Source organism: Pipistrellus kuhlii, unplaced genomic scaffold (assembly GCF_014108245.1).
Source record: "Pipistrellus kuhlii isolate mPipKuh1 unplaced genomic scaffold, mPipKuh1.p scaffold_m20_p_3, whole genome shotgun sequence".
Lineage (NCBI taxonomy): Eukaryota > Metazoa > Chordata > Mammalia > Chiroptera > Vespertilionidae > Pipistrellus > Pipistrellus kuhlii.
In genome coordinates, this window is record NW_023425529.1 from 177,880,194 (window position 1) to 177,897,132 (window position 16,939).

The 16,939-nt window shown below is 42.2% G+C and overlaps 1 protein-coding gene across 2 annotated transcripts in view; it reads left to right on the forward strand.

Moving 5' to 3' along the window:
• SLC7A2 (solute carrier family 7 member 2) overlaps nt 1–16,710 on the forward strand; it is a 57,083-nt gene extending 40,373 nt beyond the window's left edge. Inside the window, exons 4-12 of one of the 2 annotated variants that reach the window (XM_036456518.2) lie at nt 80–245; nt 1,754–1,887; nt 2,903–3,125; nt 4,880–5,019; nt 7,430–7,532; nt 8,448–8,653; nt 9,916–10,082; nt 10,810–10,918; nt 12,283–16,710. In XM_036456518.2, coding sequence (XP_036312411.1) covers nt 80–245; nt 1,754–1,887; nt 2,903–3,125; nt 4,880–5,019; nt 7,430–7,532; nt 8,448–8,653; nt 9,916–10,082; nt 10,810–10,918; nt 12,283–12,479 — 1,445 coding nt within the window. In that variant the 3' untranslated portion in view covers nt 12,480–16,710. Of the gene's footprint in view, nt 1–79; nt 246–1,753; nt 1,888–2,902; nt 3,126–4,879; nt 5,020–5,279; nt 5,417–7,429; nt 7,533–8,447; nt 8,654–9,915; nt 10,083–10,809; nt 10,919–12,282 lie in introns of both variants that reach the window. The other variant, XM_036456519.2, reaches the window with a different exon arrangement.
• Nucleotides 16,711–16,939: the final 229 nt, after the last annotated feature.

Sequence of the window (16,939 nt, forward strand, 5' to 3'; positions counted from 1 at the left end):
AAACCTGTAACTGCCTCACAAAGCCGTTGCCTTTCCTACAGCTTAGGGCAGACTCAAAACACCTTTTCTTTCTCCATAGGCCTGCTATCTTTTGGAGTAAAAGAGTCTGCCTGGGTGAACAAAATCTTCACAGCCGTCAACATCCTGGTCCTTCTCTTTGTTATGATTGCTGGGTTTGTGAAAGGAAACGTGGCAAACTGGAAGATTAGTGAAGAATTTCTCAAGAATATATCAGCAACCGCCAGGTAAAATATTTGGATTTTCCCCTCCTCTTGTTCTCTTTTTCTTGGGTGTTGTAGTTTTTGTTGTTGTTGTTGTTTTGTTTGTTTGTTTGTTTGTTTGTTTTTTAATTTACTCACTTGTGTCTTATTTATGTTACCTTTTTTCTCGAACAATGGTTCTCAAACATTTTGCTTTGGAGACCTTTCTGAGGGTCTGTTCTATTCCAAGACTCTCCCTCCTGCTCACTGCCCCTCTCCCCCCTCCCTCCTCCCTGCAGACATGAATGCATAGGTGTGCTCACCATTGAGCTACCGTGGAAGCCATGCAGCTGCTGGTTCTCACGCTCTGCTCCAGGTTTAGGGGAAGGAAAAGGGAGACTCTGACCATTGGACAAATGCTTTTATTTTCTCCCAAAGGTCTGCTACCGCTACATAACAGGGAGTATTTTTGAGTCATTCATCCTTCATCCTTTAGTTCGCCTGTTGGGACCACCATTTGGTATCATTGCATTTTTCCAGCCTTGTAGTGAATTTCAGGCCTTGTTTTTTGGAGAATGTTATTAGTTGCATAAGCAGACTTGACCTTGCATTTCACGTTAAATGTGATGGTCTCAAAAATTAAATAAATAATAGTATAGAAAAGGTTTTATCCTAAGGTTTACTTAATCATAATTCTCATTTGTGCGTGTAAAATAAGATTACAAAAATATTGGTTATACACATTTGTAGTACCTTAATCAATAAAAAAAAAAAATACCTACTATACAGAGTGAGGTATATCTACCTTTATCTTTTTTGTTTGTTTGTTTGTTTTGGTTTTTAAATATATATTTTATTTATTTTTTACAGAGAGGAAAGGAGAGGGATAGAGAGTTAGAAACATCAATGAGAGAGAAACATCGATTCAGCTGCCTCCTGCACACTCCCTACTGGGGATGTGCCCATAACCAACATACATGCCCTTGACTGGAATCGAACCTGGGACCCTTGAGTCTGCAGGCCAATGCTCTATCCACTGAGCCAAACCAGTTAGAGCTCTACCTGTGTTTCTTTACATGAGTTGTTAGGCACTCTGATGATGAAGCAAAAAATTCTATCCTCTGGTTTTATACATTTTTTAACATGCTAGGACATGTTCAACTGTAGTATTGTTAACCAAGCCGAGAGAATTCTATTTCACCTTTGTAGTAAAGTTTTCACTGCTGCCCAACTGTCCATGAGAAGAGGAAGTGTCCTGCCTTTCTTTCAGATCAGGGTCTTTGCTCTCAAGATCCTGCCTGGCTATGAATTCCATCCCGGGGAGGTCTGGGCCTCGGCTCCTGCTGTCAGTCGGCCTCTGACCAAGATCAGTGTTGGTACCCCGAGAGGATGCTGTTGTTGGGGCAGCACCGTGCTCTCTAGGACAGAGTCAGAGAATCAGGGTTTGCTCTCAGTGTATCCGCTTCACAGCCTCCTGCGGACGTGGATTCAGTCGCATCGCCAGCACCAGTGTCCTATGAAAATGACTTTCCGACGTGTGTTCTCTCCCTTAGAGAGCCGCCTTCCGAAAACGGAACAAGTCTCTACGGGGCCGGTGGCTTCATGCCGTACGGCATCGCGGGGACGTTGGCCGGGGCTGCCACCTGCTTTTATGCCTTTGTGGGATTTGACTGCATTGCAACAACTGGTAAGAGCAGAGTCCTGGCTCCAGGTAGAAGGGAAGGGGTGTCTTTGTACCACATGAGTGCCTGTGGGTGGCAGCAGAGGGTCTAGGAAGGAGAATGGGATTTAGACCCCCAGTTGTGACACCTGCTGTATATGACAAAAAGGAACTGTATGAAACAACCTGAGCTTTGGTGAAATTGGGAGAGTGGTACCTACCCCTCAGATGTTATGAAGGTTACCAAAGATAGATATAGATATAGATATAGATATAGATATAGATATAGATATAGATATAGATATAGATATAGATATAGATATAGATATAGATATAGATATATTGAGAGCATACATATAAAAACATTTTGCAAGCTGCCCAATACTTTATAAATGTTAGTCATAATTACTATCCTCAACCTTCTATCTTGACATGTTATCACAGTGAGTAACCAATGATAATCACACTCTTAAATGATCTCTTCTCTATTAGGACAAAATATTGTGATAATTCTCTCCTCTTAATCTTCTACAAGGAAATCATCATGCCAGAATCACCCTCCAAGTGTCTCTTCTGGGTCCATATTTTTTGCATGGTTTGTAATCTATAGTGTGTTGGATGCTTCAAATGCCAAGTCTTGGAAGGACCCAAAGTGTACTATTGATATTTTCTATTGAAACTACAATAGAGTTTGATATAAAGTAGTTGAACTAGGTAAAAGTTTATCTGAAACTTTCCTACTTAAGAGCCTACAGAATGACATGACAGGCATTTAATCCCTGTGGGTGAATCGTTTTCAAAATGGATTAAGACTGCCTTCCTACCACTAACCATTTAATAGTGCTGGTATGCCATGTTTTGTCTTTCTGGAATTGGATTTTTATTCAATAGCCGAGTACCCTCTAGGGGAGAGAGGATTTTGTGTAGAATAGGCGGATCAAGCTAAGAACGCAGGAGGGCCAGAAGCAGAGCAGAACGAGGAAAACGCATGGCTCACCTATTCATGTTTTATTCAACCCTCGAACCTCTTATGTTTCCTCAGGAGAAGAGGTCCGGAACCCTCAGAAAGCTATTCCTATCGGGATTGTGACTTCCCTGCTGGTTTGCTTTATGGCCTATTTTGGGGTCTCTGCCGCTTTAACACTTATGATGCCGTACTACCTCCTCGATGAGAAGAGCCCCCTTCCTGTAGCGTTTGAGTACGTGGGCTGGGGTCCCGCCAAATACGTCGTGGCCGCGGGCTCCCTCTGCGCGTTGTCAGCAAGGTACGTTTGGGTTTCTGCAAAGTGCAGTCCCTGTTTAAGAATTCCTTCTGTGTATTTTAAAAATAATCCCGACTTCAGGAACATATCATGCAGTTATGTATTCTCGGAATAGTATCCCCGGAATTGCTATCTTTATCTTAAGTGATAAAGTCTTTTTCCTCCATCAGTCTAGAGTCAGTTTCTCAAGATAATGATGGTGGTTCAGCAGAAATACAATACTGCATGGGGACAGGCATCCACATGCATGTACCTATGTGTCACACCTGTTCATACACGTGTGTATCATCAAACTTTAGGATGCTTAAACTACTGTGTATCCATGCTGGCCCCGACAATTGAAACCCTAGGTACAGACTTGACATTGTCTTTTAAAGTAACCACAAGTCCATGGGCATGGAAGCCATAAGCTGTGGCCTTGTTAAATGTAATGTGCTTTTTATTGGGAAACACTGAGACGTTTCCACTTAGCACTGATCAAAAGGGAACTTGGTCCGAAGAAAGAAATGACCTATCTCAGATCCATGGTGGAAATTCGTATAACATCTATGCAAAAACGAAAGGGTAGTTGAATCTCAAGTGCTTGCATTTTCAGTAGCTGCTTGTTTTAACACTTCAGAATTGATTTCCCAGGTTTCCTGACTACTCATATTTTACATTGTGATCATAAGATATTTAATTCTCGTTTTAAACTGTGCTGTGTAGTAGAGCATTCTCACAAAGAGACAATGGATCTCTGCCTGATTACTAATTTTTTAAAGTAAAAATAATTAAAGTCTGATATTGGATGAAGAAATATTTCATATAATTTATCAGCCTACTCTTTTTTTTCTCCTCAAATTTTATTTTATTTTCTATTCAAGATAATGTGAAGTAGCGATTAGAAATGACTCCCATTGGTTTCTTAGCCATCTGTTAACAATAAGGCTTATTCTGAATAGTTTCAAATAGTTTCAAAAATCTGAACTGTGGTGCTATCTTACCAACCAGTCTTAAAGGAGACGGACCCAAATTCACTGTGGCCAGCCTCAACCCAGCTTTATTAAACATAAAGAAGATGGATTTTTAAAAATAAGACATTTTACTCATTTTCTCTTAAGTGGTTCTTTTTCACCACCAAGCCATATATGGAATGGTACTGCCAGTAAACAGACAGGTTTTTCTGAAGTATCTAAAGTTTTCTTAAACTTTTAATCATGCCTATATCTATGTACTAATTTTACAGTGAGTTGATTTTTTAAAAATCTTGATTATCTTGTGATGCTGGGAATTTGATCAAAGATCAGGCTCTATGAGGAAAAACAATGGTAAGATAAATATTGAAAATATGTAATTATTAAATAAATGAAGGGGCTATTCTATGAATCATGTTGTTTAATCTCTTATAAAAAGACATGCCAATTTAGGAATTTTATTTTCCGAGTTATTGCCATTAAAAATGGCTTACTGATACAATTGCTTTGTTTTTCTCGTTACGTCTTAATTTTTTGTTTTAATTCAGTAATAATCATGGGCAGGCACAAATTACTTGTGTTGTTGTTAGTCTGATCATTGTGCTGTGCAGGTCTCTGCAACAGAATAAGTGCACAGTGGTAGACTTCAGCAATATTTGTAAATGCCTAGTCATAATTTTAAGAATAACAAGACTTCACAATCAAAGTTGTGTGCTGCATTTTATACAATTGCTTAATTGGGGAATTGGGGTGTAATCATGCATGAACATGTTTGCATTCTGCATGTGTTTGCTTTCCATTCAGTCTTCTTGGATGCATTTTCCCAATGCCTCGTGTAATCTATGCTATGGCGGAGGATGGGTTGCTTTTCAAATGTCTAGCTCAAATCAATTCCAAAACGAAGACACCAATAATTGCTACTTTATCATCGGGTGCGGTGGCAGGTGAGAGATAGTTAACTTTTATTAAGAAAAAGGGGTGGGGGAAGGTGTCATTTTTTTCATCAAGGATTCTGAAAAAGTATGGAAACTTAGGTCATTTTCTGTTTTGATTCACATGAAGATGAATAACTTGTTTGCAAATGTTTCCTGTATTGAAATATTTTTGACAATATACATGAGTGTGTCCAGTCTATACTTGTATCTACCCTGTCTAGAAAAATGCGTGTAATAACTCACATGGATTATGAATTTTTCTGTTCTAGTCTTCTGGGCTCTATGTTCCCTTTACCCCGAATTCTGTTTGCCATGGCCCGGGATGGCTTACTCTTTAGATTTCTTGCCAAACTGAGTAAGAGGCAGTCACCAGTTGCTGCCACACTGACCGCAGGGGTCATTTCTGGTAAGCTTTCCAAACACAGGCTTCTTCCGTGTTGGACTTGAACGTTTTGTGCTCATGCATGGACTTACAAGGAGGGTCTGCTTGCTGTGCATGTAAGTTACGGACAAAATCACTGAGAAATGATGGTATGGGCATTGGGAAGACATCTGAAAATCGTGGTGGCAGCGGTTTTCTGAAATTCATTCATAATCGACTCTTGGGATTTTTTGTTTTTTGTGTTTTTTTTTTTGTTTGTTTTTTTTTTTGCCATTTTGTTATTTTAACCTGTGGGGCTTCTAACAAATATGCAAAGGGTTATAATGGTTGTTCACCAAATGTGAGGTATTAAATGCTTTTCAGATTGATCGGCACATAAAACTATATCACTGACTCACAGAATTTTAATTAAAGGATGATTACTTAATTTTGAACATATTGATTAAAAATAATTATGTAGTATTTCCTGTTTGTCCAGGATTTAAGCTGAATATTGGTAAAGGAACGTAGGGTTTTTGAAAAGCTAAAGCTCACCCATTCTTTTTAAAATATATATATTTTCTTAACTTTTCCCAGAGAGGAAGGGACAGGGATAGAGAATTAGAAACATGGATGAGAGAGGAAACATCCATCAGGTGCCTCTACTAGGGATGTGCCCGCAACCAAGGTACATGCCCTTGACTAGAATCGAACCTGGGACCCTTGAGTCCGCAGGCCAGTGCTCTATCCACTGAGCCAAACCGATTAGGGCTCACCCATTCTTAATTAAGCATAAGGAATGTCCAAGATGACTGGTACGTTGCCGTGGTAGTCACTGCTGTTAGAATGGCAGGCGACTCACTTCCTGGGCCATCACTGTTCTTTTGGTCTCTAAATTCCATGAGGAACCCATTTCTCCTTTCCACAGTTTTGGTTCCTACTTCATGTGCAAGAACCCCAGAAGCTTACCTTTTGGCATATCATGATAGTCATGACAAAAGCCTGTGGCCAGATTTTATTGCAGAAATGTTCAGATAGTCTACAGATCATGACAGTGGCCTTACAGGTCCTATTACAAGAAGCAAGAGAGAGAGTCTGGCAAGCTTTATGGATAAAATGATAGACTGTCCAGGTGTTGTAGAAATCCAAACCAAAAATGATCATTTTGTTGAGGCTCCATATTGTGGGGAAGTTAGGGTAGGGAATGCTCGTGTGTAATTTTGTGTGAAATGGGTTGTTTTTTCAAAGACAAAGTATTTGTCTAAAGAGCTTCACTTTGTATGTATTTTTTTTTTCATGGGTTTGGCACTTCATTAGGCATACATTGGAAGGTTGAGTCACTTCTTTTCTGATCTCTGCACACCATAAATGAAAGTTGTACTAGATAATCTGCAGCCCATTTTATTATTAAGCGGTGCCTTATGATATTGTAGTTTAAAATAATGGCAAAGGATCACACATTTTATTAACTCCATAAAAACTTATCTTTTTCTAGCAAAACTTTGCCCAGTTATAGTCAGAATTTTATATATTACAGATATACTGTATATTCAGAATTTAAAAAAAAATATTCTTCTTCCTTCCTTAATTTGGCAGTATACAAGGTATTAAAATTATTCATTAAAAGAAGATAATTGTGACAAAAGGCTTTTTTTCAATATTCTTATTTCATACTCCCATCTTACTGTGCTTGATTTTTAATTAGATCAGATTGCTTGTAGGGTTAATTAATTATGTCCTTTTATCTTGGCCATCTTATGTTGGCTAGCTGTGATTCTTACCAACACATTGAGGCCAATATTTTTTGAAGTAATCAAAATAGATGGTTTTTAATAATCAAAGTTGTAGCTATCAATCTGATAACTGAGAGGTTTTAAAGTTTTGTTAGCAGTTTATATGATCCAGAAAACATCCTATTAATTGTGAGAAATATAATTTATATACCTTGTTCAACTTTTTATTGGTACTAAAACAACAACAAAAATGTCAGTCAGTTATCAGCTTTATGGAATTTTATCCGAGGCCTTTTCCTTCACCATCCTTTTCGTTCCTCCATAGCGGTGATGGCGTTTCTTTTTGACCTGAAGGCACTCGTGGACATGATGTCCATCGGCACTCTCCTGGCCTACTCTCTGGTCGCAGCCTGCGTGCTCATCCTCAGGTGAGTCGTCCTTGCTGTGAAAATGTTCTGGAGGGTGTGGAAATAAAGTGAGAGCTCACCATCCCTGCTTCCTAGGAGTTAGCAGTCTCAGAGTGAGAGGCTATGGGCATACAACATCAATATAAAGTATTGGTCCTTAGCCAAGAATCAAATACGATTGAAAGTTAGCAAGAGTTGGGTTGGCCCAATTCTATGTGAATGGCAGGTTTCTATCTATATATATATAAAGGCCCAAGTGACCAAACAACCAAACAACTGGTTAACCGGTCACTATAAAGCACACTGACCACTGGGGGGCAGACGCTCAATGCTAGAGTGTCCCCTACTGGTCAGTGCGTTCCCACAGCCAACTTCCCATGGCCCCTCTCCCCCGCTGGCTGGCCAACCTCCCACAGCCCCTCCCCGCTGGCTGGCCAACCTCCCACAGCCCCTCCCCATGGCCGGCCAGCCTCCTGAGCCCCTTCCCCCGCCCAACCTCTGGCCGCCCCGATCAGCCCCAATCACTGGCCAGGCCGAGGGACCCCACCTGTGCATGAATTCGTGCACTGAGCCTCTAGTAATGTGTAAAGACACTTAAAAATACTATACTTCACTGATACTTACCCAGAGTTTCTGTGCTGTTTTCGTGAACATCTCCTTGGAGCATAGATATTTTGGTAATAATCATCCTGTTATCACAGTTGCCTCATTTGAAACTGTTAACTCTCTTTTGCATCTAATAAATAACTAATTCAGTGGCCATCAAAGGAAATTCAGAGTAGCTGCAGATATACTGAGCGGGATTGTGTTCTGACTCCACACACTCAGGGGCTGCACCAGCTGAGGCACTGTCCCATGTCTTGCTGAGAGTCCCAGGTGTCATTGGGACCAAGTGTCTCTTTGAGAATCAAGACACCCACATTTGTTTGGGGACAGGTATCAGCCCAGTCTGTCGTACGAGCAGCCCAGATATTCTCCTGAGAAAGAAGCTCTGGAGTCGTGTGCCGGGGTGGACTCGGAAAGCGCGTCTCAGATCACCATGCTGCAGGAGCAGGGCTTCAGCCTGCAGACCCTCTTCAGCCCCTCGGCTCTGCCCACAAAGCAGTCCTCTTCTCTCGTGAGCTTCCTGGTAGGATTCCTGGGTAAGTCCTCTCCACTGTGCGCATTAGGAAGGGCCAGCAGGAGTGTGTAGAATAGATGGAGCAAGTGGGATGTGAGAGAGGACACACGGCCTCATGCTACTCTAGACCTGATTAGCAACTTCCTGGAACCCTGAGATGTCCATCTAGTGGGTCACTAGACTTGAGATCAACTTCTTATATCTTTGTTTTTAGTTTATTCATTTCAGAGAGGAAGGGAGAGGAAGAGAGAGAGATAGAAACATCAATGCTGAGAGAGAATCATTGATCAGCTTGCCTTCTGTACGCCCCCTACTGGGGATCAAGCCCACAACCCGGGCATATGCCCTGACTGGGAATTGAACCGTGACCTCCTGGTTCACAGGTTGACACTCAAATACTGAGTCATGCCAGCCAGGTGAGAGATCATCCTTATACTAGCAGGATAAATGTATCATGTTCTGGTAAATGAAGAAGACAGGAAGACATTCATAAGGCGAGAGGGTTAGAAGGAGAACATTGGTACATGTCATTCACTGTCAGGGAGCTTCCTGGGTGAAAGCATTTGGCCAAGCACACCTGCCAGTCACGGAACTGAGACCCAGGAGACTAGGAGGCAATTTAGGAAAGCTTGTCTGCTTACCACCCGTTACGCGATCTTTCATATTTTCAGTGACATTTATTGAGCATCATCTGTGTGTCTGTAACTTTGCCTGGGCGCTTGGGATATTAAGAGAGATGGGTGCACTCACTGGGGTTTTACAACACAGGACTATTTGATGGCAAGCTAGGGGAGGTCCATCGGAGGGACCCCTAATGCAGACTCGATGGTCAAAGACAGGGTCAGTGGGGGATGAAGGTGCGCTGTCACTCTCTGAAATAGGGAGAAAAGTTGCAGGTCCTATTGTATTTGTTTACATTAGCAAGTAGTGTTTGCAACAGCTGAACGTGGACAGAGGGCAATATCCACCCATGACAGTGGCCCCTCCGCCCACGTGGTAGAGTCTGAGACAGTGGCAGACGAGATGGCACCTGGGCAGGCAAAGCAGGAGGTCATGCTGGCGGGAGCTTGACTTCCAAGGGGGAGATAGTCAGAGGAAGTGAGTAGCATGGCTCTAGTCAGTGAGATCAGCCCTCGCTGCCCACGAGTAAAAGGGAGAATCCGAGTCTTTGGACAAGTAGACATGCAAAAAGCTCACTTTCTTACCAAAATGGGCTGTTGGACTGGAGGCGTCTGAAGGAAGCGTGGCCTCTGACTGTGTTGCACACACGTGTCTCCTCTGCAGCCTTCCTCGTGTTGGGCCTGAGCATCCTGACCACGTACGGAGTCCAGGCCATCGCCCGGCAGGAAGCGTGGAGCGTGGTTCTGCTGGTGCTGTTCCTCGTCCTCTGCATCGCCATCGTCTTCACCATCTGGAGGCAGCCCCAGAACCAGCACAAAGTGTCCTTCATGGTACGTGCGCATCCTCCCCGGGACATCCATGGAGTTGTTTCTCTTTAAAAACAAAACAAAACACCTGCGATGACGTTAACCAATGAACCAGAGTGTCACGACTCTTTGAGATGTTCCTTTTGGTCCCACGTATTCTGCCTGCGTTGGCTATGTTACTGCCATTCTTGAAAATTTGAGCATGCTCCTCTCACAATATGATACATGATAGTAACCAGATTTCTTGTCCAGTTATCTGCAGTATCATAGGAGTATGTAGAATGTCTTAGGTTAGAAAGTCAGGACCGTCTCAGGAAGATTCTTCCCACCAAAACGCCCTTCCGCTGCACCTGAGAGGAGTCTGTCCCACTCGAACGAAGAGCAGGTTCCAGCGGGGAGGGTCCCCTGAGCCTCTGTGTGCCTCCAGGGGGACAGAGGCACGTCCTGTGGGTGTCCAAGGGGAACCTGCAGCCTCGGACTGAGCCACGTTGTGAAGCCAGTGCATCTTGGTGGCGGGGCAGGTGTTCGCAGGCTGAACCCGTCCTCTGTTGCTGGGGTCGCGGGAAACAGTGTCACATGGGATGCTCCCCACAGTGCTCTTCAGAAGAGTGCGTTTTCACTCAGGTTGTCCTTTTGTAAAATGGTTAACTTCCACAGAATGCAAGTGTGTGCTGTGCCAAATCAGTGACCACCATGTGGGAATGTGCTTTCCACATTCAGGGTGTATTTACGAAGCTGTTTTCCCCCTTAGGTCCCATTCTTACCGTTTCTGCCAGCGTTCAGCATCCTGGTGAACATTTACTTGATGGTCCAGCTGAGCGCGGAGACTTGGATCAGATTTAGCATTTGGATGGCGCTTGGTAGGTCTTTTAATATCCTGGCTTTCTCACCTCTGGCTCTCTCTTTCTGATTTCTGCACTGTGATTGGAGTAATGCTTCCAAATCCCGCCCCCTCCCACTCCCCAACTCTTCCTTTCCCGATTTTGAGAACATCGGAGTGCTTGCTTTTCCATAGGTTTTCAGATGCCTTTTAAAAATCCAAGTCTCCAAGAAACCCCGTAGAACCCAGAGGTTCTATTTCCTCCAACTTGATAGATAAGAAAAATGAAGCCCCAAAATGTCAAAGAAACGAATTTACAAATGGCAGCCAAAGACTCTGATCCCAAAGTGAGCCAGCAGATTTTTGGAGACATTTGATTGAGCTAGTAGCAATACATATATATGCACACGTGTGTGTGTGTGTGTAAATATTTTTTCTGAAATCTGAATTTCTTATTAGAGCCTTGTAGGGGATTTAACATTAAATAACACGAGTTAGCGTATTTATATCTATACCCTTTGCTTTTCATTTTGACTTCTTCAGTTTCCTATGTGAAGATTGAGGTAGAAATTAAGAGTTTGTTGTAACTCAATCACTGAGCACCGACTACCTTCAGAATGTGAGCTGAAGTAGAGAGAAATGAGAGTTAAATTTGCATTGGTTTTGGTGGCCCGGGGAGGTTGGGTTGATGCTTGTTGATAGTCCTCCCATTGGCTCAATAAGAATGAATGTAACTCACTTCGATGTATGTATATATGTATTTGCTTTGGCTGTAAATTAACTTATTCTCAGTTTCAGCCACCAACCCCACTTAAATTGATGGGAGAATGAACCTCAATCCATATTGCCCATCCTCCCCCCCCCCCGCCCCCCACCACACACACACACTCATACACTTGATCTTGGATAAAGGCATGAATTACAGAGTCAGATTCTCTGGATTTGAATCCAGCTCTGCCATTGATTAGCTGGGTGACCTAGTTTTGTGCTTTAGTTTCGGTAAAATGGTCATGTTAGTACCTTTATCTGAGGACAGGAAGGCTGGATCCTTGGACCTCTGAGGACAGGAGAGGAAATAGAATCATTCCTGATAATTGGACATGCCCAAATGCTAATTGGCAACAACCCAAAACTCTCAACCAATCCTTAAAAACAACAACACTAAAGCCCAGCAGAATGTCCAAATATAAAAGTAATAAACTATTTTTTTGAGGATCCTTAAAACATTATCTTCTAATCCCCGTCAGCATAGCTGTTAACAGTTGCTCTGGACACAGAACTTGGCCTCTCCTGGTGACACAGAAAGAGAAGGCAAAAGGCCCTATTGAGTTTGTATTAAAATTGTCCATGCTCCAACGGCCGTTTTCTGACACACCGAAACACTGATGCTTTGTTCTCTAAAAGGTTTCCTGATTTACTTCACCTACGGCATTCGACACAGCCTGGAGGGGAATTCAAGGGATGAAGATGAAGACGAAGATTCGTATTCAGACAACATCGACGCAGCAACCGAAGAGAAAGCTGCCATTCAAGCAAATGACCATCACCAAAGAAACCTCAGTTTACCTTACATACTCAGTGAAAAGACGAGCGAATGCTAACGCTTGTAGGAGCTGAACAGGTCGTAGTCTTCATGTATGTATCCTGAGCAAACCAGCAGGATGTCATCCTTATGCTAGCTTGTCATGGGTTTGCTGCAGACATAGTTCACCCTAATTTATACTCACCTGGACAGCACCTCCTCAAGTGGTGGATTTTACCTGGGAAAACCTGAGCTCTCTCCTAGTGCTATCTCCCAGTGTGTGTGTGTGTGTGTCTGTGTTGGGGAATACCTATGGTAAAAGTTTTTGGTGTTTTACTGTTACCGCTTGACATTTTTCCAGTGTTTGTCATGATTTGGGGTCACATGGTACACATACTGAAATAGAGGTAATCACTGAATCAAAGAGTGTGTTGTATGTGCTTGGTATTGTTAGGGAGAGGACTGTTGCTTTTCCTTGTTAGATTTCATTAATGTCAACTTAGAACAGGCTTCACCTGCAGCTCCGCATCTCGGAGTCTGTCAGTGGTCAGGAGTAAGAGGAGGGGATAAGACACGAGCCATTTCTGTAACTTACAAATGCCAGCCGTGGGTTTAGTGCAGAGTTTTCTTCTACAAGGTGTGACAGTTTGCTAAAACTTTAGCCAGCAGGAGGATTTGCACCCGCCATGCTACACAGGGCGCACCCTCTTGACCTGGGGTCCTCTTTGAGAACAGTGGTCCTTACATATCAGGCCTTCACCTGCTGGGACTTTGGGACAGGCAGTGTGATCTACATAAGACCTTTGTGTGGAAGGTGGTCCCTGTGGCCAGAAAGCTGATGTAAGGGGCCGTGGTGAGGATATGTTTGAGAATCAGAGTTAGATACTAGCGTGGGTCAGTAGATACCAAGCATCCTTGTTTTAAAAGTCACTTAAAATAAAGCCAATAGGGTGTCCCGGATCATACTGCTGGTGGAATGGTTCATACTTCCTTCCATTATTTAAAAACTAATCAGTGAGGTGTTTTAACCCTATCAGACAAAGAATCCACTCCTCTCTTTCTACCATTATTTTGTCTTGTCCTAGAAATGAGGGCTACAGTAGCAAATTCTATCTATACTACATGCAAAAGAGGGGGAAAATGAAGGGATAAAAGCAGGAAAATTCCTCTGTCCTAATTTTAAAGTGCCTATTCAGATATTAAAGAGCATTTGGCTCGATTCAAGGGGTTCAGATCTAATTTGGCTGTTGGTTCAGAAACATTTAGAGATGTTTTTCATCCCCCACCCCTTAATAGTTTAGCACTTTTAATTTTATTTATTTTTAAATGGCCACACTAAAGCCACTCATACAAACACCAGTATTCTATCACTGGTTGGCCAATAAAATATTTTGGTTAAGTACATGATCGTTTAAAACTTTAAGTTAAAAAATTAACCAAATTAAAGCTATAGAAGACAGTAACCTTTCTATGAGTAAATAACTTGCTTTTATGTGTAAGATCTCTAAATACTATATTTTACTTTGTAGGGTTCTCTACTAGTAGACTATTTACCTGCAGTGTGATTTGCTTCTTATGAATTGTTTTTCTTACAAATCATTAAATGGTCGACCTGATGAAAGCAAAGGCTCAATACACGTATAATGGGTTGCATTCCCGGGACAAACACTGTCAGGCACACCAGGTGGCCAGCCGCATCCAGAAACAAGGAGCACGTTTCCGACAGCCCTTCTAAGAGATCAGTGATTGTATTGACACCATTAAAAAGCCAGTCGTGACCGAATATCTAACCAAGACTTTATTGTGATTAAATACCAAACAAACAGGTAGGAAGCCTGGGTTCTGGGCTGCTAGACTCCTGGTGTCCCTGACATAGAACTCAGTACTGACATTCCACAATCCCCGGGGTGTTAATGGCAAAATCTGCGGCTGAAAATTCTCTTCCAAGCTGCGTGTTTCACTGGCGAGGCAAGGGGAAAGGAGACTTGTAAGGACTGCAGGGATGCTCGGAGACCTTTGCTATCCTAACCATATTGCGAGAACCCCTTTGATCCCAATCTAGAATAGGCCCTTCACCCAGAGAACATGAGGTACTTCTTATATGAATATTTGACTCTTTCATTGTAACAAAATCAATACACTTGTTTAGAACGTGAGAGGCAGCTAAAACTATTATGCCCCGTATGTTCATTTAGGAGCAGAATTCAGTTAAAAATTATTTTTTCCACATTGAAACACATTGCAAACACAAATGTCTATGAAAAGATGCTTTGTCAGTGACTGTGTTTTTTTTTTCCTTCAAATGTGTGTATGTGTGAGTGTGTATATATTATATATATGTATATGTATATGTATGTCTGTGTATTTCAAATGTGAGTATAAAAGTCAGTTGGGTTTGTGATGGGCTTTGGAAATAATGCCATTGTGTGGATAAAAAAAACATACAACTGATGTAGAGAAAATATAATGTTTTGTATTGATGGGTATGCTTATATAAAAGTTTAGGTTTTAAAGTATTTTGAAATGCACAGTGATTTTATATATATGATATTTTCTATAGATAGATTCCTTAAGAAAGCTTTATTTATAATGTTCCTGAGATGAAATCACTAAACTCTAGTTCATTGCAACAGGTGCTTTCTAATCTGAAATGGAGGAGGGTAGGAATATTAGGGTGTTGCTGTTTACTTGTCTCTGTGGTACCTTTTCTTCATCTCTGTCCTGGTACATCTAGGAACAGCTGGTACTGCCAGCGCTGGTACCACTTCCCCGTTCCTCCACTTGAACTATAACCTTTTGAAAAAGTGTTGTTTTTCCTTTCTTAGGATTACCAAAGCGTGTTGTATAGATTTCACTAGTCATTAATCACACTTCTGTGAAAGCCTCTCCAGAAATTGCAAAGTACATATACACATCCTCTTAACTGTGATTGCATAAACAGCTTGCTACCTTTTTTTTTTTTTTTTTTTGCACTAGGAAATAGGTTCTCTTGATACAGAACTTTAAAGGACTGCATTGCACATCTTAGGGTATGAAAATGAAGATCAGTGTGGGTTTGAAGGGGTGGGATTGGTGGTTTTATTTTACTAGTGCCAAAATGCAGTAGTGTCTTCTCTGTACATTTTCTACTTTCATTCTCTAACATGTCCTGAACCATCAAGGGGAAATTAGTCAAGTTCAGGCAGGACATGGTACCAGCACAGTCATGTTAAATGTAGATTTGGAAGTATGGTTGCTTGCCTTGTTTTGCTGTGTTGGGTTCCCCCCCAACCCTCGCCTCCCCCTCCCTCCCCCCCGTATAATTATGTTTCAACATTTTTAAATGGCTTTCTGTGTTCTGGGTTGTAAGAGGCCTTCTCTGTTATTGCTGTGGTTGTCGGTTTTTGTAATATTCATTATTGTTTATATATGTGCACAGTTTAGTCTTACTGATTGCATTCGGCTATGGCTCAACCCAGCTGGCAACCCTGTCTGCTGGAGCCCTCTCCTTAGCTCTTACTCACCGTGGCTGAAGCCACTGCCACCATCTCTGGCCTTGAAGCGCCGTCACTGACCACTGGGGCCTCGTGGGGGTCACGAACCAGGACCCTGGGCTGGGTCCAGGATCATGCAGCCTGCAGAGTATGGGCAGCCGTAGCTCCCTGTTGGGTGGGGTCTTGGCATGTGAGGGGAGGATATGAAGTCAAAGCCTTCACCTGAATGTAAGGTAGTGTGCGGTCCATAATATCAGTTCCAAATACCCCATGAGTGCCTCAAGGTGGATGATCAAGAAGGAGCCTCTGTGCCTCATGGGAAGGATAGCTGCTTCCTGAAACTGGCACCATAGGGCGTGTCTTACTGCAATCCCCCCGACTGCCACTGACCGCCTTGGGTGGAAGTGCATGGGCCACGGTCAGGTTGATGAAGAACCTTGTATGACCAACAGGGTGGTGTGTATCTCTGGCCCATGCCTGGTTGACAGGCTCTTCATCTTTGTGTCCAGCAGGGGGTGCCCAGTTATTTTCTTGCTTTCTCTTCTTACCATTGTACTCAATAGAAACTGTAGGTGGGGGCCCAAAACCCTACAGAAATTCTGTGTCTGTAGAAACCAACAGATGCATCGGACTTGTGAGAATGGAAAGGTGTGTTTGTTGGGTAGGTAATTTTAAATGTAAATGTTTCTAATGATAATCAGCGTTCCTTTTTACTTACAAAGTTGGATTATTTTTTAGAATTTGTAATAAATGAAAACTGTTGCTGCTTTACCACTGTAAAATAGGCTTTCTAATGTGACCATGTATTTTTTAAATAAATTTTAATACAACTTGTAATAATGTCGTATGCATGTGTATCACACAAACTGGTCTACATTTCACACTTACCTAATTTAAAATGCTTTTAAATATATATATATATATGTATACCTTTATTTATTTCAGAGAGGAAGGGAGAGGGACAGAGATAGAAATATCAATGATGAGAGAGAATTATCGATCACTGACTCCTGCTGGGGATCACCATCTGGGCATGTGCCCCTGACTGGAACCGAACTGGGACCCT